Consider the following 23,482-nt stretch of genomic DNA (forward strand, 5'->3'; position numbering starts at 1 on the left):
ATTATGTGTGGGCGATTCGACTTTCAAAAGAATAATTCTTGTACTATTTTAAAAAATCTTGCTGCACACTTCTACAGAATAAGCCCTCTGTTTGCTATACATCTACAAAGCTTTCCACAAAGCCAAGGTATTACACTTAATTTCACTTTCTTTCTTGCATTGTCCGAAAACTGCCACTCCAGCCAACAATCTTCAGGCAAAAATAGTCGAATGTAATTTAATTCAAAATGGATGTTTAAAACAAAAAGGAAAGATATAAATGAATCTATTTTATCTTTCAGTACTCTTATTGCTATTTAAACATTAAATACATATATGTATTTGTTTAAAACTACACGCTCACAAGTTATCTACATTGAATTATTGCTATAAAGGACTTTTACTAAAATTCAATACATAAAATATGTGTTTCTAATCTAATATGAAAAACTTAAAATGCATTGAAAATCTAACAAGAATAATTAGAATCTAACATGAAGAATTTGGGATGCATGAAGAATCTAACTAAGAATCTAATCATTCTTGTTCAACATGAAGAACTTGGGATGCATAAAGAATCTAACTAAGAATCAATCGAATCTAACATGAAGAACTTGGGATGCATGAAGAATTGAACTAAGCACCAAATCATTCTAATCTAACATGAAGAACTTGGGATGCATGACGAATGTAACTACGAATCATTCTAATCTAACATGGAGAACTTGGGATGCATGAAAAATTTAACTAAGTATCATTCGAATCTAACATCGAAAATTTGGAATGCATGAAGAATCTACTTAAGAACTGAATCATTCTAATCTAATATAAAGAACTTGGGATGCATGAAAAATTTAACTAAGAATCACTTCAATTTAACACAAAGAGCAACCAAATACCTAAGTTAACTATGATTGGGTACTCACCTCACGTCTGTGATTTTGGGATAAGCACAAATTCGCAAGGTCTTTGAGTTAGAACCAATGGCATACAGCTGTCCAGAAGGATGAAATTCCGCAGTGCGTATTGCTTGCGCATCCTCTAATCGGGTCACTATTACGAAATGGGGCTTTTTGCTGTCACTACCATCACTGATTCGAGTAGAAACAGAAGTGATTTGCTGAAAAATTGAATATACACATGCTATAAATGGTTAAAGAGCAGAGTACCTAATCTAGAATACCTAGATATAGTTTAGAGAGTTTTGACATGTGGCTAACAGTCTGTGATTGGTTGAGAGTTAATATTTACCCAAAAGAAAGGAAATAAAGATCCCTTATAGAGTTAGCATGTAGTGCATTGACAAGGAATTTACATCCAGTAGAATCTCAAAATTATAAGTATGTCTTCACTTTTCTTAAAATTTAATACTATAACTAATCAAAAGTACTTGTTATATGTAAAATTAATACAAACACTCAAATATTTTTAAAAATTTTTAACTTTTAAAAACTATGATAACTATACTGGGCTCTTACATAAAGTTATTCATATTAATTTTAATTTCAAATGAAATTTTTAATAAAATATAACTTAAGTTTTATTTTAGGAAAAAGTAATTTCCAAAAATAATGTTACATTAAAATTGAAGTCTTTATCAAGTTATTGATATTAGTTAGTTTTTGACAGTTTCATTAATTTTAGTCAAATTTTTAATAAAACATTTTTGCAAAACAGTTATTTCTAAAAGAACATATTGCTAACAAATTAAATATTTAATTACATTTTACTTTAAAAGAGTCAAATCAATTAAAAAAGAATTAATACAAATTTGGTATAGTTACATAAAAGTTTAGCTAACATAACTTAATACAGCAAGCATGATTATCATGTAGAGTAAGAAAACAAAAGTTAAAGCAAAATTGATAATTGAGCTAAACTGATTCGAATCATTCTCTTTGGCATTCCTAGTATCAGAAATTTTAAAGATGATTGTTTTAACTTAATTTATATATAGGAACTAGACCACAAAGCACCCTGAGTTGATCAAAAGTCAAAGAACTTTATTTTATTTATTTCTTAAAAATATACAATGAAGTCCAGGTTTACATATGATAATACATGATGAATGATATTGATTGATTGATGATAATGGTTAGAGTTCCAAGTGATGGCAGAACACTAAATATTTTGATTGATTTTGTACACATATCTAGCATTTATTTATTGTATTATTGACTAATATTTTAAAATATTTAAATCTCCGTAAAGAAAATGAGGTTTGAAAACATTTGTGAATCATAAGTGTTCAGAAATAGAGCAGTGAAAAAGAACATAGGTATCTGGAATAAATTTCGTTTAAAGTATGTTTAAAAAATAATCTTTAAAAAAAATATGCATTAAGCAGGGTTGCCAAGGTTTAGGACAGAATGGATTTATCCACGGTTTAAACCGTCCAGTCCAAAACCCCTTTGTCCAAAACTGTTTTAAACTGTCCAAAACTCTTTTACTCAAATTATGTGTCACAATGTTAATTTAGTAAACAAATTTAGATTTTTTTTTAAAAAAAATATTATTTTTTCATATTACATTATTTATCCCTATTTAAAGGATTAGTTATTCACTTTTGTTGTTCAATGAATTGTGGAGCTTTAAAAATTATAAACCTTTTCCTATTACATTATCTTATTTTCTTTTGATAAGTTAAAGTAAATTGTATAAAAAATATCAAATATTTATTGATACATGTAATTATTATGTGCACAATGGTTACACCTATAGAATAGTTACCTTAACCAAAGTTCAAGGTTTTGGACAGTTTTACCCAGTTTAGGACAGTTTTACCCAGTTTAAGACAGTTTTACCCAGTTTAAGACAGTAAAACCCACGTGTCCTGTCCAAAACCAGGTTAGGACGCCCAAAACCCTAACCCTGGCATTAAGTTATCTTTCAAACTTGATTTTATTATATACAAATTAATTTTTAAAAAATCTAAACTTGATACATTGATTTAGAGTAAAATAAGTGAACATTAGCAATCAAAAGAATTCTCTTTGATAGAAAAGTGTATACTTCTGCTCAAACAACGAATTTTGCCCATTATGGTCATATTTTGTTGATACTAAATACAAATTACAAATTAATGTATGAGCACATAGACCATAGATTCAAAGTATTAATCCTATGACTGCTACTAGGGTAATATTGCACAAAAAATTTCATTTAATGAAATGGTGAAAAGTCAATTTGTTGCATGAGAAAACAACCAGATCCTAGAATGACAGTTTAAGGGTTAAGTGGTAAAAAAAAAAAAAAAAAAAAAAATGAGCTAAAAAATACTGCTAAAACTTATCTGAAGACCCCAATGAAAGTATAAACCTACTTATGTTTTCAAAACAAATAAGATACAGTTTATAAACTGTAAGAAATTTACAGCATATTATCATAATCTATATTGCAATCGAAAATGTTTCTGCCTCAGTATAAATCATCAACATGATGAAAATACACATAAAAAATTAAAACTAGAAAATTCTTGTTAATTAGAATAAAATAAAAATAATTACTTTAATCGCAGGGTTTGAATTTGACGGTACAGGTGACTGCCTGTACAGTGTACTATCTGTATCAGCTGGAGAAATAGCTCTTTGTGTAGGTGAATAACATGATCCTCTTCCAATGGAACCAGCAGGGCTACTTTTTTGAGAATGGCAAGCACTTTGAAAGGAAAATGAAATAGGTTAATAGAAAGAAAATTTATTTTGAAAGAAATATTTTTTAATCAACATAACGTTATACAATGTTAAACTGGCAAACTTTGCTAATTTGAAACTTGGTTTCTGTTATGATTTCTGAGGTCCGTTTTGGCACTTTTATGTGCAGATTTATGCATAAGATTTATACATACTTTGCACAAAAAAGTTAAAGTTAAGTTTTTAAAAAAAGTTCCAAAAATTCTCACTTTACACAGAGAAGTAATAACTAATACATACCTATTTTAGATATTTTCAAAATACCTCATCATTTCAAAAATAAAAATTTAATACAATATGAAAAGAAAATTGGTGGTAATTACAGTTAATTATCCTAGCCAGCAGTTACTTTTGAAGTTAATTTACTTAATAAATCCAAATTATGCGTAAAAATTTAATAGCATTTGAGTATATGCTGATCAATTGTATTAAAAGGTGTTATTTTGTCATATAAATAAAAACAAAATATAGTAAAACTATTAAATAATTAAACGGAGAGATTTTTTATGCTTTTTTATAGTTAAAAAATGCAAGGAAATAAAGAAAAAAGACCTAATAATTATAAATGCCTTGTGGCATTTAAAGTAACCTTTCGGTTAAGATTTAAATAATTATTTTAATTTAAAGAAATCAAATAAAAATCATATAATTATATTTTTTGTCGATTTCTATTTCGTCCTATTCCATCTGTTTTCTTCCAAGGTGTTTGCTTTGCACAAACTGGCAATGTATTCACACAAAATTAAACATAAAAAAACTATAAACAAATATTTTATTACCAAGGGGGCAAATAAATTAATTTATTGAGCCCAGAAGTTTTCTTTTACAGTAAACACTATATATCAGGGTTGGCAAGGTTTAGGACAGAATGGATTAATCCGCGGTTTAAACCCTGGTTTAAACCGTCCTGTCCAAAACCCCTTTGTCCAAAACTGTCTAAAACCCTTTTACTCAAATTATGTCACAATTTTATCTTCACAATATTTAAGAGGTAAAATAAACATAGAACTAATATCATATTGATAATTAAATATACTAGAGAATATTTGTTTTTAAAAGTACAGTAGGGAACCGATTATCCGGAACGATCGGGACCATCGCTATTCCGGATAACTGATTTTTCCGGTTTTCTGAATCGCTGCAAAAAGCCGTTTTTTTTTTTTTGTTAAACCCAACTAAAAAAAATATTTGGTAATAATCTTAAAAAGAAGAAAAAACGATAATGTAATACACTAATGATTATTTCCAAAATGATTGTAAGGTAAACATCTTTCAAAAAAGAAAGAAAAATCCTAAAATTTTATGAGGAAAAAATTTTTTTTCAAAAAAAATGGCGGGAAAATTTATTGAATTTTGTTCCGGTTTTTTGGTTTTCCGGTTTTCGGAATTCCGGATAACGGGTTCTGTACTGTATAATGTTTTATTAATATTGAATAATTCTTCAATTTAAACAAAGGAAGATTAATCAGTAATCAAGTTCAATTGGTCCTCTCATTCAATAGTACATAACTGAAGTTTGGCCTTGCCATACAGGTTAAAATATTAGGGACTAAGTGCTTGATTCGTCATAAACAGGTTTATTTGTCTATAGTACTACTCAAGAATACTTTTATTTCATTCATGTTCAATTCTCTTAGCATAGTGGTGATACATCACCAGTGTCAGTAACTGAAACTGATGTTATGCCCTTCAAAACTGTTAATACAATTTTTAGTTATTTTGTATTTTCTATTTAAACTAATATATTTATGTTTAAAAAATTTTTTTTTTTTTTAATATTGCCATATTTATCCTTATGCAAAAATATTATTTTTCAGTATTAAAAGCATATTTATATTTAAAGGATTAGGTATTCACTTTTGTTGTTCAATGAATTGTGGAGCTTCAAAAATTATAAACCTTTTCCTATTATATTGTATTATTTTCTTTTAATAAGTTATAGTAAATTGTATAAAAAATATCAAATATTTATTGATACATGTAATTATTATGTGTACAATGGTTACACCTATAGAATTTTTACCTTTTACCAAAGTTCAAGGTTTTGGACACTTTAAGACTGTTTTACCCAGTTTAGGACAGTTTTACCCAGTTTAGGACAGTTTTACCCAGTTTAGGACAGTTTTATCCAGTTTAAGACAGTAAAACCCACGTGTCCTGTCCAAAACCAGTTTAGGACGTCCAAAACCCCAACCCTGCTATATATGTATACTAAAATACTTTCCAAAACATACAAAGGCTACTTTAACCAAGAAACAAGATTCTTTAATGGTCATTTTAAATTTGGATGAATAAAAATAAGTAGATGACGTGTAACAACTACAAGTATACATGTATATTAAAAAAAAAAAAAAATTTAAGCTTACAACACAGAGCTTACAACACATTTTAGACAAAGGAGAAAAGGAAACCATTAATAGTTAAAAAGAGGACTTACGAGGACCATTAATATTCAGGTATTACACAATAAAATTAAATGATTCAGTATGGTGGTATCCAAATTTTTTCGGCTAAGGAATACGAAATGTTCTACTTTTTTTTAGCAGAACCCCAGCATTATATTTAAAAAAGTTCATTAACAACTGTAAATATATAAACCAAAAAAAAAAAAAAAACATTATTGTGAATTATTTCGAAAATATTTAAAGTGAAAAATTGAAGAATGAAATATTTAGTATTATGGATTCTTGGTGTATGCATATTTTGAAAGCGAATAAAATACGTTGAATTGTGGTTTTCAAAAACATTGCGGTGAGCGAAAAATCCGGAAATCCGGATTTTTTCCGGAGCGCAATCACCCCTGATTCAATGGAGGGCTGAAACATTAAAAAGAATGACTTAAAACGCACTTTGGAGGGAAAAGAGAAACATTTGATTTGGGGTTTCTCAAATGATCATCCTAATCATAATGGGTAAAGAAATAAAAATATATAAGTAAAATTTCAAAATTCAATTTTTTATGGCTGACAAAGAAATAGAAAAAAAATTAATATATTACAGTGGACTTCGAACTCATTGAGCAAGGTGGGGGGGGGAGTGCTCGAATTAACAAATATATGCATGGATAAGAAAAAAAGCAACAAACGCTATTATAAAGAATTGTATTAAACTAAGATATTTAACAAGAAATAAACTTAACTTTAAAATTATTTTTGTTGATGATCTACAATAATCAGCGATTCCGCCTACGTGCTAAAGCGCATCAAATACGACAAAAATTGCGCAGAGGCGAAAAAAAAGTATCACCGCACCCTTTGAGACGCATAATTCTCCCACGAGAAAATTAAAAAAAATTTCGCCAGTAGAATATGAAGCTAGAATAAAATTCAGCCTTTTTTTTTTTTTCTTTTTGAAAGGAAGAAAGAAATTTATTTTTTGAAATATTGAATTTTAATAAAGAGAAAATGAAAATAATTTTGAGTATCAAATTACATTGCCGTTCTTCCTTAGCAAGTGTTGGATCAGTTCAAACTAAAAAATTGATTTCAAATTGTTTCAGTTGTGCAATTGAATTCATAACTCTTATCTTTGGAAATCTTTGTTTAGACCATAAATAGATAGAATTCTGAGAAAAATGTATATTAATATATTGAATAAGAGATAGACAGGGTCCCCACCAGGGGGGAGGGGGCACACGATGCGCCCACTTAAAGCTTGGGGGGGGGGAATTTTTACACTAAATAAAAAGAATAGTTTGGGGGGGGGACTTTAGAATTTGCCCTAGAATGCGCCCAAGAGCTTGAGGGGGATGGGGGCCACTGGAGATAGATAATTTATAATTTGCTCAATATCATTGACCAAATTTTTTCGGCTATGGAACCCGAAATATTTGAGCTTCTTTCAGCGAACTATTTTAAAAATATTTAATGAGAAAAAGGAAGTATTTCGTATTAGAAAATTGCTCTTGCTGCATAGTTTGAAAACGAATAAAAAAATGGTGTGTTGTGGTTTTCAAAAAACACTAATTATAAATGTTAAAAATTAAAGAAACGTACTTCTTTATTCTTGAATTAATTTATTTTATTTTGAATTGAAAAGCTCGATTTTTATTAAAATAATTACTAATTTTTTTTCATTGGAATTTTACAAAAATAAGTTCATGTAAACAACTGTTTGAAATAAATTATTGACGGGATACTATTACATAAAATAATCCTAACTTGCGGAACCACTGTAATCCTATCACTGAACTCTAGGGCTCCTCGGAACTACATACTGTGCTAATTACAAGAAGAAATTTCAGAAACTAGTAAAATACCTATTTGAAAATAATACCGATGATTAGTTCGAATTAAGAATGTCCCCTTTGTTAAACATTATATCACTATGTTGCACCAAGCCATTCACAAATACACTTCATTTGCAAACACGCTACTTGGAATCACAAGAAAAATTCTATGATAACTCTTAGCTTAAAATGGCTAAGTTATAAAAATATTCAATTTTGAAATTGGCGGAAAGAAAATTTAAATTAATTTAGAAATTTAGACAGCAGTTAAACTTCAAGATTTCCTTTAAATCAGACTTCTAATTTTAACAATTAATTACTAAGTAGTGGCAAAAATTTGGAATTACTAAAGATCAAATTTTAACCATGTTACTTCAAATTACCCATCTTTGTATGAAAAAAGTTCAATTGTGTAGTTATTAAACAGCTAATATCACAACAGCTTAAATAATTTAATGATTAAAAAAATAATAATTACTTTGAAGGTATGTCACACTGTTGTAACCCAAGATTAGCATTTTTAGTTGGATCGCAGTTGTTAGTAGCTGCGTTGATGTTCCTTGGTACAGGTGGCAATGAACGAAGAGAAGTATCCTCAATTGAATTGCTTTCATTTCGATTCAAAATGGGAGAACTATGGATTTCAGGCGTCAAAATCCTATTGCCAAAAGGTTTAGGCGTACTAGTAGGAAAGCTATTTACATTTTGCATTTTAGAGAGAGTAAGCTGTGAAACTCCAGCTGGAAGAGAAACGTAAGTATTGTTTGAAGCATCCACAGGGTACTGTGCACTTTGAGCCGGTGTTTGAATATTCTGCGTCTCTTGCAGCACAGACGCCTCTAAATTTGTTGCCTCATTTTGAGCATTCCTGACTAAGAGTTGCCGTCTATGAAAGTCCCTCCATAGCTCCGATACATTGTTTTTATCCGCAGGTTCTAAAGATTTTTCGGGCACTTTTGGAAGTTTGGCTGCGTCGTTAATAGAGGGCTTTAGGGAGTCTTCCTCAAGCCCGAAATCTTTGGTAACGTTCTCTTTGTCGGGTATGTGTGGTTGCGAACTATCTTCTGCCTTTGGGCTCACTTGCTCCACAATTTTAGGTGGAACAGTAAACTTTCCTTTAGATGGTACGTGATTTTTGTCAAGATCAAATTGAAGATCAGCACAACTCGTGCTAAACACATCACTGCTTTCAAAAAGTCGATCGACAGATGTATTCATACCCTTCTTACCAGTCAAATGAAATCCAGCATAAGATCTAGACATATTGGTGAGGTCTCCTACGGAATAAGCCATCGCATTACGGCCGTTCCCAAGCCCATCTAGATTGGGAGTCAGAGACTTAGACATGAAGTCAGAGTTCCTCAATCGAGTGAAAGGCATGGCAGAATGAGGAAATATTTTTGGTTTTATCGGTGTGACTAGGATTTGTTCAGACCAAGAAGCTTCTAAAGAGGGTTTGTCTAATTGTTCAACATCCACACTGAGCGTCTTTTGCTCAAACGGGTATGAAAATGTTTCTGGGGGAATGCACTGCAGCCACGATAACAAACTGAGATCAGAGTCACTAAAGCCGGTACCATTTAGAATATGTGAGAAGCCCATCTCCTGCAATTCAGAAGATGAGCTTGTAGCTCTCTGTTGGCAATATTCAACACATGATTCATATAAGACACCTTTAATGATCAGCTGAATTAATCTATCACCTTTAGCTGTTTGAGACTCGGCCCCTTTTTTATCCAGAGGTAAAAACTTTTCAACTAAAGGGTACACGGCTTTAAAGCAATTCACTCGTGCGTTACTTGGGTTCCAGTTCCGATAATCAAAGTGGTCAGATAGTCGTGGCAATGTCACTAAAAGACACAGGTTATTATAGTCCTCTTTTGAAGGACAGTATTTCTCAAGATCAGCTAAACTTTTGACCACTTCCTCTACCGCCACATCCACGTTTTGAAAAATACCCGTTTCAGAGCGTATGCATAGTAATTCAATGTACTTATGCTTTATAACTATGTAGTGAAATTGTTTCGAGTCAAAATTGTCCAGTCCTTCCAGTGGCTGCACAAATTCAAGTACCTCGTCCCACTGGCCATCTAGAATAAGCTGTCTCAAGAAGATAATATCGTCGGAAAATGTCCCGTTGATGACACCAGTTTCTCTTTCCACTGAAAGTTGGGATATGCTAAGTTCACGATTCGATAAAAACTCCAGCAATAATTTGATGACGTCTTCTTCATTCAAAGTCAGGTGAGCTGAAGGCATTATGGGAAGCCACTATGCAGCAAACCTGAAGGGAAAAAAATTATAAATGAAAATAATTTATAGCACATCCATATTAACAGATTATTACAACTTGTGCAAAAAACCAAACAAATGATATTTTTTAAAAGCTGTTAAGGCTTTTTTACCCTAAAATTAAAACATAAATATCATTCTATGTAGTTAATAAAACTAATTCTATGTAGTTAATATGGGAAAACTAGAAAGAAAAAAAAACATTTATAAAATCATTTTCTTAACTATTTTTCTATTTTCGAATGTGTATTTCATTTTCAATAAATATGACACTTCGAAGTGCGTTTTGGATAATAAATAAATTATTTCACTGCAATAATTTATAAGTTCTGATGAATTAAAATATTAATTTTAATAAATTTCTATTAAAATATTTAGTAAAAAATAAACAAAATTAATGATAAGGAAAATATTAATTTATAAAACAAACTTAATACATTTACTTTACTGATTAAATTTACTTTATTGCAAAAGTTTAAAATTTTTCAAAATTCACCGAAAACCTTCTTAATTGTATATACATAAAAAAAATTTTTTTTTTTTCATTGAATGAACATTTTTCTTCCGAAACACTTAAATCAATATTCTAAAGGGAAAAAAATGGATTAATCAAACATTAATAAGCTTTACAAGTTAACAAAAAATCTTAACATATTTTTATTACAAATACAGACATATTCATCGACGTTTAATATTTTTATTAAGAAAAAGTATTTTTTCTTGATATTTCACCGGCAGCCAGACAGCCAGTAAATAAATAAATAAAAAGATAAAGGGGGAAAGGAAAACATGTGAAAATGAAAGTAAATTAATAAAACATTAAATACTTTAATGAAATTACATTTTAAAATTTTAGTTCCACCCACTTTAAGCAAATAAAATAATAATTACAATAACAGTAATAACGCACTCAAAACTTGGTCTTCTGAATTTGCTTTTAATGGCTATTATACATTTTTAAAAATAATTCCTGCAATCTGTATGATTCGTTCCGTATATCCTCTCTTATGCTGCAGGATAAACAGTGCTGTGGACTAGAGACTAAAAACTATATTATTTTAAACATAGTTTCAAAAAATCAAAACCTAATGAGGAACAAGTAGGCGACTATAAATAAGCAATATTGTAAAGACGAAAAAGAAAAAAAACTTTGTCTTACAATATATACATGTTAGTTTAACATTTACAAATAATTTTTAACAAATTAAAAAGTTACTTTATGATTGTAAAAGTTTTTAAAACAACTTTAGATTTTTCATTAGTACTACTATTACTTCTCAAATATTCACAATAAATAATGGATCTCAATAAAAGCTACGAAACTATACTGTATTAGAATGAAATAAGGAATAAACAAAGGATAATTTTTTCATTCTTGGAGAAATAAAAAAATCTACAATATAATGCATTATTATTAAATTTGAAACAAAAGTAGAAAAAAAACCTTTATAATCATCATTTTCATAAAAGAATTTTTAATTCCCACGCACCTTATTTATTTTTATTTTATTTATTAATGTTGGTCTTTTGGAATAATAAATAGCTGTAAATAGGAAAAATTAACGAATTATTTTTTTTTAAAGGAAAGAAAAAAAAATAAGGGAAAAACTTTCCTCTTTCAAAAAACAATTGCAAGCAAAACGTATGAGTTTTTTGGGGGATGGGAAGGATTTTCAAATTTAAGGGATCCCAGGATTCCATGAACGATTCCACAAACAGCAAATAGTTAATAAAAATAATAATATTAATAATGCAAATTAAAAATAATTCTTCGACAAAATTTTAAATCTAAAAAAGTTAGAATGGAGTTAAACCTGAAGTGCACTACTAATCAGATAATTATATCTCTCATTAGTGATTCAATTCCAACAAAATTTTAAATTAAAAAAAATTTTCACTCATTTTGTAAAACTTATTAACTAAAATGTAAAACTAGAATATTAATATCACAATATTCAATCTTTACTAAAGCTATATATAAATAAATTTTAAATGAACTAGTAAAATAAAGCAGAATGAAGTGTTGAACGAAAAATTAAAATTAGCTTTCGACTATATTTTTTTTTTGTTAGTCATACCACAAAAACATACACAAATTATTATGAGAACACTCACACTCATTTGTAAAATGAACAAAAATTCCGCTTCCCATCATAAATTACGAAACAATACACCCACCTTCATGCTTTGAATTGCCGCACGGAACACCGGCGCATGTGATTGCGAACGATGAGGTGAAGAGCTTTGATTCTGTCAGAAAATAAACCGGCAGGTTGGAAGGAGAAAAATAAAATAAAATGATAAACAAATAAAAAAAAAATATTAAAAAGTGTAACGCAGCGTGTCGCGCGCGAGAGCCTTCACTCTCATTGCTCCCTATCGAAAAGGTGGGGTCAACGGCCCACCCGGAGGCTAGTAGTTTCTTTCCTCTAAACACCTTCGTTACGATTATTATTTTTATTCATTTAATTTTTTTCGTTTAATAAATTAAGAAAACTCATAAAAGAGTCGTTTGCTTAATTAGGTTTGACTGTGTGTCGCGACTAGTTCATTACCACTTTATGAACGTGACACCCAGAGAAGAAAATTGATGTCAATGGATGCTCCTGTTTTTACGACACCTGGTGTATAGATTTGCGTTTAAGATAAAAGAAGAGTGGTGCGGAATTATTAAATATTTAATAAGTAAACTGGCAACATTTCATTACTTTTATTCCAATCGCTCATGATCAAACAAAAGTTATTAAGTTCGATAATTATATGAGCATAAATTATTTAAATTAGAGCATCTTGTAGTACTATCTTCGCTTTGAGGAACGTTTATTTCTCGTTCTATCAATTTCATATAATTAAAACTAAGATAAATTATAGCGATTTTTGAAAAAATAAATTTAATACGAGATTTCATTCAACATGCTATAAGTGACAATAAAATTAAATTGATTCTCTTAGTAAATATTCAAATACAAAGTATTATAAAATACAGCACTGTTAGTACTCTAAAAAAAATTATTTTTTAAATTTGTTTTAATGATTATTATTATTTAGCTAAGCCTTAGACTAATATTAATAGTGTTTCAAAATCAATAACAAATAAAATATAATAGTTAATAAAAAATTTTAAGTATTGTTCAAAAATTTTATATAAATCCTACTGTCTTATCAAATGGATTTTTAAAATACTGTTTTTTTCCTAGTTTTACATTTTTATATGAATATGCATTTATTTTTACTTCAGAGAAGAGCTGCTTAACTAAATCATACCTCTAATTTCTGAAGAAGCACTGTGTAGAGCAATGGTTTCCAAAAGCTGTTTCGCGGAACCCTAGGGTTCCGCGAGTTAGGGCTCTTTATTTTAATCAAAAATTACTTTTTAAACCTTAATAGTTATTTTATTTTATTAATGGTCCGGATAATTTTATGAAATTATTTAATTACATTATTCAATGAAAAAAAAATATTTAAAAAAAATTCCATAATTATTTATTATCTTTTTCACACATAAGTATTTCTCATCAAACTTTAAAATTCAAACTAAAATAACCGAATTCAAGAATAAAGAATTATTTTTGCCCGATATTCATTCTAACAGCTTTAAAAAAAATCTTTTTTAAAATCAATAATTCAACTTATTTTATTCAATTTGATCTACGCATAAGCCAAAAACTAAACTACACAAAAAGCCGATGCAGACCTATGAATTCAACTGCCTAATATAAAACCAACTTTATGACTGTTATTGATGAAACAATTAATAAATTTCATTCTTTATTAAAAAAATTTCCAAAATACTTTTTTAGTAAAAAGACCGTTTGTAACAGAAAAACCGCTGGTATAGGGAACGCTCTTGCGGATAAATTGTGAAGCTTTTTTCATATGGAGATATATTCAAGAAGACTCAAGTCGCTGTGAGCTTGCGTTAAGTTTTAATTTAAGTTAATCGGTTTTGCAGATTTTTCAATGTAATTTATAGCAGAGCTAAGGTAATGTACTGATTATTTAATACATCATATTCGCAACTTATTTTCTTATGTTCTACTTGTTTCATAGTTAGCAAACTGTTGTTTGAGGCTTGGAGTAATACGTCGTGAAAACGTCACGCAGTAGCCTAAACCATACTTGTACGATTTAAGAGCAATGTATCAACTACTGAACAGGTCGTGTTTAAAACCATACTTCACCCAAACTGTAAAATGTGGCTGAGAACTATTTCTGAACTAACTTTCACCAATTACCAAACTTTTCATCTGTTGAGAAAGGCTAATAATACCTAAGACAGAAACAGTTGAAAACAATGTTTAAACGGATTTAACTATTCTGAAGCGTCAATCTTTAATTAGATTGATAGTAGAAAATCTTATTCTATACGTGAATCTATCGGAAATAAACGATCTGTCCCAGTACCTTCTATGTTGAAGACTATGTTGTCAAATTCCCTATTTCTAAAAATAAAAATAGAACGATGGTTTTGGGATCTATAAAGATGCAGTCTTAAAAAGCAGCACACATAAAAGTCCCATTCCATTTTTGTTGCATGTAAAATTTTATAGGTTTATAATTCTGTTACTGTATTTGTAACAGTTAAAAATTTAATATCACTTTTACTATTGTGTTATTGAATGCTTATTATGTTAGCAATTGGATTGGGTTAGTCATGGTCTAATTATTCACTTAAACATAAATCAGGGTTGGCAAGTTTTTGACACATGCAGGGGTGATTGTGAGCCCAAGTCAAAATTCCGGAAAATTTCTTGAGTTAAAAAAAAAAAAAAAAAAAAAAAAAAAAAAAAAACAGTTTAAATTGAAAAATTAGAAAAAAATTTAAGCAAGTTTTTTTTTCTCCCTTTTTCTCAATATTTCTTGGTTTACTTAAAATATATTTAAAATTTTACACATACCTATACCATTTACATATACCTATGATGACCAGGAGAAGTAATTAAAATTTACAAATATGTCTTTCTTTCTTGAGTTAATGATTATAACAACTATTTACTGATAAAAAATGAATATTAATCATGAATATAAGCTTATAAAGTATCTGGCTCTCCCTTACAAACAAATAACTTGTGTTTTTAAGTTCCACCTTTGAAAATTTGATTTTCGGAAACTTCTGCGATCAATGATTTTTTGAAACGTCTGGACCTTCGATCTCCGGAAACTTCCGGATCACTGCTAGCGAAAAATCCGGAAATACGGATTTTTTCCGGAGCACAATCAGCCCTGCACATGACGGTTTTTACCGGTTTATACCATGGTTTTTACCGTCATACCAAAAACCCCTCTGTCAAAAACGTCAAAAACTGTCAAAAACTCATAGTTTTAGTAAAACTGTATTTTTATTTGAGTTTAACTGCTTGTAATTTAAAATTAATTGATTTCAGGCAATAAAATTAGAAAAAAAGTTGTTAAAAGATATTTAAGAACAGATTCTTGCATTTTCCCAACATGATTATATCAAAACATACTATTTGAAGTAAAATATTACGATACAAAACAAAATTTTCAACTTTTCCAAACATCATTTTGTTTGGCATAATACATTACTGAAGAATGTCAAGTCATTCTTGACTTAGAGTTTGTTAGTAGCTACAAGTTTTGAAAGTTTTGTTTAGCTTATTTCTAATATTTAAGAAATGCCAAATTTTAAATTCTTCTTTTTAGTTCTTGAATTTATTAATAGTTCCAATTCCAAGCTTTTTTGTTTGTTTGCTTATTTCTAACAATTAAGAAGAGCAAAATTTTGAATCCTTTGCAAATCAAGCTATAATGATAAAAATAAGTATCACTATTTTCAATAAGTATATTACAATATTTCCATATGAATGTATATCCTTCTATAAGAACATATACATGTATATAGTTGCAAAATCAATAGCAATCATTTACAACATTCATTTATTCAATCATTTACAAAGGCAATTATGTGAAAATAATGTATTGTCCGCTATATGCCAGAAATGAAAGAAAACAGTAGGTTTTTGACAGTTTTTACCGGTAAAAACACGGTTTTTACCACTGTCATGTCAAAAACCAGTTTTTGACGGCAAAAGCCCAACCCTGACATAAATACTCAATATTTTTGAGAGCGGTACGATTTAGAGAGTAGGTGGTACGAATCAGGCAACCGGTTTCTTAAATCGTACCACTTGCAGACCTTGCGAAATCGATTTACAATACTTAATGCACAAATATTACCAAAAAATAATATAAATAGCTAAATGAAAGTGTTTTATTATTAAAAGAGATAAACTATGACTGTAAATGATATAAATTAAATGTGAAACAAGGTACAATATAGGCAGCCCTCCTCTACATGTTGTGATTTAAGTTATATTTAAATCGGTTATTGTAAGTACTGGTTTGATTACTATATTACTGGTTTTATTACTGGTTAAACGCGAATACCGGCGAAGATTGCTCTGAGGACATTTGCTAACAGCAAGATAGGTAAAATCATAACTTAAAACTAGATATCTTTAAATGGTAAAGTGACTTATCAATTTTGTAATAAAATGCTATAAAAGTGATAAAAAAATTGCTAAACAAAAGAATCGGAAACTGTTTATCAATGCTAATATTTTAATTGTTCATCGAGCCGACAAGTGAATATGAGAAAGAACATTGTTCTTAGAAAACAAGATTTAAACTCGGTGAATATTTATTTCATCCATTACAGGCACAAACATGCCAAAATTATTGTATTTATCGCATCATTTTTTTTTAAAATTTCTTTGAGGAATATGTTCCCAAATGTACATGCACATAGTGTCGAATTATGTAAAAATAATTAAAGTAGATCTTTTTTAATATCACCTACCTAAAGCTTAATAATAGCGTTTACTTATTACGTATAGAATATAGTTAATCCTGGTAACAAAAATCTACCAGCACGATAGTGGGCGCTGCAGATTATTACCGAACCTGCAGATTATTTTTCTCTAAGATTTCTTTTAATTTTTAAAAAAGCAAATAAATAAATTGCTGATAATCCGTTTTAAAATCTCTCTAAAGTTGTTTCTAATAAAATTAGATAGCTAAATTAAGAAAACACATTTAAAAAAATGCTATTCGATAACAGATTTAACTTTATAGGGATCTATTGCATTTTTTTAGTACTGTTGTATAAATTTCACCTAAGCGAAAACATCATAAAGTAAAATTATACACAAAAATGCATAATTTTTAGAGACTTAATCTTTGCAAATTTTTGTTAGATTAGGCTGAATTTTTTACAGTAATGATTTTTGCCCGACTGTACTGAGGTAGCAGATAAATTTGGATTTAAGAAGATAGTACTGCAGATTCGTTACTGGGGCGTTAATTTATAATACTTCTAAAAAAATAAAAAACCAGGTTATTTTAAATAGGAATCGAGCAAATATGTCATAAACATCTGTTTACCAATTTTGAACCACTCGCTCCTTGCTAAAAAATCTATTATGTATGTGTTTTGATTCTCTTGTCAGCAATACACATTCCATGCTTACTTAAGAAAATCTTGCTCTCCCTTTGACTTTTACTGTAGTAATCTAATGTAAGGAAAAAATTCAAATAAAAAATTTAACTTTGCAACAAACAAAATTTACTTTTTAATTCATTTTATAAAATTTTTGAGTAGAATACTGTTTTTAGGAATCTTGAGTATTTTCAAATAATTTTTGTTTCAATTTTATTATTTTAGTTAATCTGTCAAAGGTTAACCTTTGAAACTCAACGAAAAAAAAAATTTCAACTTTCGTTCCTCAAATTTATTTTTAATTTAAATTTTTTCCAAGTTTAATTTTAACCAATTTTTTTTAACCTTTAAAAAAAATTTAAAATAAGGGAGTGCTAACGCTGGCATTGCCTATCTCCTCTTGTCAGCAAAAAAAAAAAAAAAAAGTAAATCACAGAACTCCTTCTTTCTCTTCTACCTTTGAACAGTCTCACTGTTTTTTCTTTGGAACTATTCAAACTAATTGATCTCTAATTTACTAATTGATTCGAATTTATTTCTTTTCTTTACACATGAAGCTAAAATTAAAAATCCGTATTTGTAAGACTATGTAAGAATTAGTAGCATTTTCATCTAAATAGTACAAGATAGAAATTGGAATTTTTTTTATTTTTTCTTTGTCTTCACATGCGAAACAGGTCACGAATATGACCTTGATCTTTCCCTCTCCTCAAAGCTACAAAGATGCCTTCATTTTAATCTAAAGCACACGTCTCCTCAGTAGCAAAATCCCGATTAAGGTGCTTCAAAGTGCTCCATTTATTTCAGGCAATTTATGGTACGCCAAACCCTAATCACACATCAGAAGGAAAAAACCAATACAAAATTCAGCCTCGTAAAACGTGCAACGCATAGAACAGCAAACAAGGGAAATGGATGTCCAAAAAGTTAATTGCATCGTTAAAATAGTTTTCTGTTCGTATTTTATTTACAACTCACTTGTTCGGACACCTTGTGAGTAAACAATGTTTGAGTGGGTGCTTTCGGTCACGGTCCGAAAAAACACATTTAAAGATGGCTACCATACCAAGTTCTTTACCAAGCTTCATAATGTAGATACTACAGATCGCATAAGACAATGAATGAAATAATTTCGTGCGGAATTTTATTTCCTGTTGCCTCGTATCTGCGATGTATAGTTAAAAGATTAAAGATTAGAGAGCGGCGTGCGTGGGATAGATGTCATTGTCGAACTTGATCAGCAGTGCAAAAAACGCTTAGAATTCATCAGGGTTCTTTAGGGCTATGAATTCCGAGAATAATTATTGAAGTGAATCATCAACTTCGTTTCGATGTAACGCGTGTTGACAAGAAATCTCGTTAGAATCAAAATGATTTTTAAGAAAATAACAATTAAATAATAATGGTGCTTCTTCTTTAGATTATTAAATCTAGAATTTCGGTCTGTCCTTCATCTCTGAAAGATTAAACTTTAACGATAAAATCCTTAGAGCTGGAATTTCAATTCTAATAGTTTGTTCTTAATTATTCCATAGATGTAGCGTCTCACGAGATTACAGATAAAAATGACATTATCCATGAAAATATAGTTTTAATGGATCTTAACTTTTGAACCAGAAACCTGCTTTTTCATTGTCACAATGGGTGTGTTGACAGTTCTTCAATTATTATTAAATAAATTAATTAAAAAATGAATAATAATTAAAAATTATTTTCTGCGTGGAATTATCTTTATATATATATACCAATCTATATCTTTGTCTTATATCTTTGTATATATATATATACCAATTATAAAATAAAAAAAATTAAAAAGCCGAAAACAAAATAACGAAAAGATATAATCTCGTCATCAGCTCACACGATTATATCCGCAAAAAAGAGTGCTTTCTAATATTGTTTTCATATAGCCAAAGCAATAAAAATATATCAATACAATATTTATTTATTTTAAATTATTTTTCTTCTCTTTTCATAAATCTTTATTACATTTTCCAAATGTTTTCTCTAAATTTTTAACTATATATATATAGATATATGAGCTGCTAATCACACCATGGATACAAAACAGTTGCTCTTTGATTACTTTTCTATTTATTTCAGTGGAGAATGCACACGTTTATTACTTCAAACGAAAATATCTCTTAAAGTTCTAAGTCAGTGTTTCCCAAAGTGTGGTACGCGTACCCCCAGGGGTACGGAACAGTTTAGCGGGGGTACGCGTTCTTATGCGAAATATTTTGCAACAAACAAAAATTTCAAAATTTCTTTATTTAAAAACAAAGCTAGCCATAAAAATTTACGATTACGTATTTTTCTATTGGCTATTTTTTGCTGATTTAACAGTTAATAATTAGTGGTGTCAATAGCCAGTTGTGATTTTTAACTTTTGCGCAATTTTTTATAGTAAAAAATGCATTCAGTTTTGTATTAGTGGTACACAGGGTTACGAAGAATTTAGAAAGGGTACACAAAAGTCATAAGTTAGGGAAACACTGTTCTAAGTGATCGCCACATTACAACTCATTTGGAATGGATTCAGCAGCAAAACAGCCCACGTATGTGGAGCATTAATTCAATTTATATAACTAAGAATTTAATTTGATGATTCCGATTATCATTAAAATATTGCTAACCTTTCAGATAAATATATTGCGTTTTCTAAGAAGTATTGAAATAATATTTTACTACAATACCATTCTTAAAGAATGAATGAAGAAAAGATGGAAGGAAAGAACGATTTTCTAAAACTCAATGAATTGGATTGATTTTTCAATCGGCAACTAGAAATAATCTTCTTAACAAATTAATCGGATTACAAAATTCTTCACAGCTTTGATCTGATCTATGTATGCATGTAACGGTACTTTCCATTTTTTATAACTAATACTACTTAGCATTTTAGAAAACATACATGTTACACTGTATTTGAATTGTGATTTTCACTCATTAAGGAAATACCCTTGATGGAAAATGTCAATGTCTGTCATCGCAACCTTTTTAGAATGTTGCCATCCAACATCAGAAACTTACGAAGTTATGTACTTTATCTTATGTGAGAAAAAGACGAACAATTGGGTATACTATAGCCTACGTCACAGGTTGTGTTATTCCTACTAAATTTAACCCATGAACGGATTTTTCTGCGAGCCTAACTTCAAGCCACAAATAAACAAACGAAGTGTTTGATCGTTTAAATAGCTGCTCACCAGATTTTATTGTATTATAAAGAAAAGTAATTGATATTCGATTTTTGATTAATAATTGATTTATGTGGATAGTGGCATTTATGTGGATAGTGGCATTGAATTTAGCATTGGTCCCGCAGTGGACTGATCGTTAAGACGCGGTTCTCATCAGATCACCGAAGTCAAGCATCACTGGCTGCGGTCAGTGTGCGGGTGGGTGACCCACTTGGATCAGTCTGCGTAGGGACCGAGGGTGTGCGGTATTGGTCTTCGTTAAACTGTGCTACCGTAAAGTGCTCGACTTCGCGTGCAGGTCGTTGGGCTACCGAAGCGGGGGTGCCATCCCCTCTGCAGAGGATCAAAATTGTGATGGCATGTCTTCGGATCATCCTCAGGGATGTTTCCCAGACCGTCGCCAATAGCCCATTGTGCAGCTCTAGTGCGACGTAAATCAACAACAACAACAACAACAACAGAACTTTGCATTGCGTCACGGTAAATGTTATTCCTACTAAGTGGAAGTAGTTGTGTTTCTTTTATATTATACCCAATTGGGTATAATATAGCCTACGTCACAGGTTGTGTTGTTCCTACTAAATTTAACCCATGGACGGCATTTTCTGCGAGCCTAACTTCAAGCCACAAATAAACAAACGAAGTGTTCGATCGATTAAATAGCTGCTCGCCAGATTTTATTGCATTATAAAGAAAAGTTATTGAAATTAAATACAACTAAATAAACAACAACAGCTAAAGCAAATAACAACAACTACTAATAACAATAACTAAATAAACAACAACTAAATTCCATTCGTTTAGCATTGCGTCATATGTTGTTCCTACTAAATCGAAGTAGTTGTGTTTTTTTCATATTATACCCAATTAAGTGAGCAAACGATTTTATAAATAGTAGATTTTCGAAATCGCTTTCTAATTTTCATTAATAAACTTTCATTTTTGAATAAAATAAAACTAGATTTTGGATAGCAAATTATAATAACGATTTAAAAATTGTGCAAAATTTGAAAGAAGATTTTAACATTTATTACAATAAAATATGCCAATCCAGACTATCCATTCAACAATATGTGATAGAAGTTTCAACCTTTTTGGAATGGCATGGTAATTTCATTTCCAACATGCTGTAAATAGCACGTCCCGACTCCAAACGAAAAAGTGTTCAAAAAACATAATTTTTTAGAGTGAGAGAATCGGAAATTCAATTTATTAGCAAACAGAAGAAAAGCAAGATTTTTATCCCCATCAACTTAACTTATGAAAACTCAGCGTAGGTAAAGATTAAGCAACTCAATTTAATAGCTTCGCTGTAAATGTAATCAAATATCTTTCTTTTCTCATCATTGATTAAAAATACATACTTTCAAATTGCGTATCTAAACATCACTGATGGAAGTTTTTTTTAAAAAAAAAATATTAAAGCTGATAATTTAAAATTAAATTTACGTAGTACATATATATAGATAAAAAAAAATTTTATCTGCATTTCACTTTTCCTACATTATAAATTCATATAACTATAAAAATTTACGAGCGTTTTCCACGGCAAAAAGAAAATTTATATCAAATCGAAAATAAATTTAAAATGTTTTAGGGGTTCCAGAGATGCAGTATTTACTTATTCCGCCCGTGGCAGCTAAAAATTGATCCAAGTTTATATCTTCAAAATCACATTAACGCACAAGGCTGAAATTCTAAATTTGATATTTGGGTATCTAGAGGCATATCTTCATATAGGATATTAAAGAAAAATTCTCGAACGAAAGGAATCAATATTTGAAGCTCCATTCGAATAGAATTTCTCTATAACTAGAAAAAGCATTAAAAATGTTAAACTCAAAATAAATAAAATTTCCTACATAAAATTAGGGACAATAAATGTCGCTTTTTTTAAATCATTTTAAAATAATATTTATAATAAAGTTCTATACTGCCGAAAAGACCAGCTGTAAGACATGGTCATGCACGATAAACTAGTCAAAGTATACATAATCGGAGCTAATAATGTATACAATGAAAGCAATGTATATCGTTCAGAGCAACAAACATGCAAGCCTCGGGATAGACACGATTGCGAACGATTTGTAGACAAAAAGCATGTTTCATGGTCAATTCACTAATAACAAAACATTTGGCCTCAAGGAAACATCTGTGACATAAATATCGAGCAATGCTTTCAATTTTCAATCGGAGAAAAAAAAACGAAGCAATTAATGGGCGAAAAAGATCGCCCACGGATTGAATGACTTGCAACTTTTATATTGGGAACAGTATCTCTTATCGAATATTTTTATCTTTGTATGAAAATGACAAGGCACGCAACTAAACTGGTCAGGATGCAAGAAAAGGGTGTGTAACCCGGCATCGTTACATCCTTCATTCCACATCGCTGGTCGTAGTGATGAGGGATTCGAATGTTTGTGAGAGCTAAAAGAGGGATGAGAATTCGAATAAAATATCGAATGAATCAGAGACTTTGTGCAGAAAAAAAATTGTTCAAATAAAGATGTTTTTTCTTAATTAAATTATCCAGCGTTAAAGAGTGTATAGCAAAGTTTTATTTAACCTAAAGTAAGAAAGCAAACAAAATATAGGACAAGTACAGTTTGTTAACTTTACTCACATG

General features: G+C 29.7%; 1 protein-coding gene across 3 annotated transcripts in view; it reads right to left on the minus strand.

Moving 5' to 3' along the window:
* LOC107452325 (WD repeat-containing protein 47) overlaps nucleotides 1-23,482 on the minus strand; it is a 48,704-nt gene that overhangs the window by 12,138 nt on the left and 13,084 nt on the right. For all 3 annotated transcript variants that reach the window (XM_043048611.3, XM_087161696.1, XM_043048612.3), the window contains 3 exons: nucleotides 8,378-10,183; nucleotides 3,486-3,636; nucleotides 906-1,099 (listed from right to left, as the gene is read on the minus strand). In XM_043048611.3, the coding sequence (XP_042904545.2) occupies nucleotides 906-1,099; nucleotides 3,486-3,636; nucleotides 8,378-10,158 (2,126 nt within the window). In that variant the 5' untranslated portion in view covers nucleotides 10,159-10,183. The remainder of the gene's footprint in view (nucleotides 1-905; nucleotides 1,100-3,485; nucleotides 3,637-8,377; nucleotides 10,184-23,482) is intronic.

This window comes from Parasteatoda tepidariorum, chromosome 4 (genome assembly GCF_982258835.1).
Source record: "Parasteatoda tepidariorum strain Cologne lab strain chromosome 4, Ptep-v5.0, whole genome shotgun sequence".
Classification (NCBI taxonomy): Eukaryota; Metazoa; Arthropoda; class Arachnida; order Araneae; family Theridiidae; genus Parasteatoda; species Parasteatoda tepidariorum.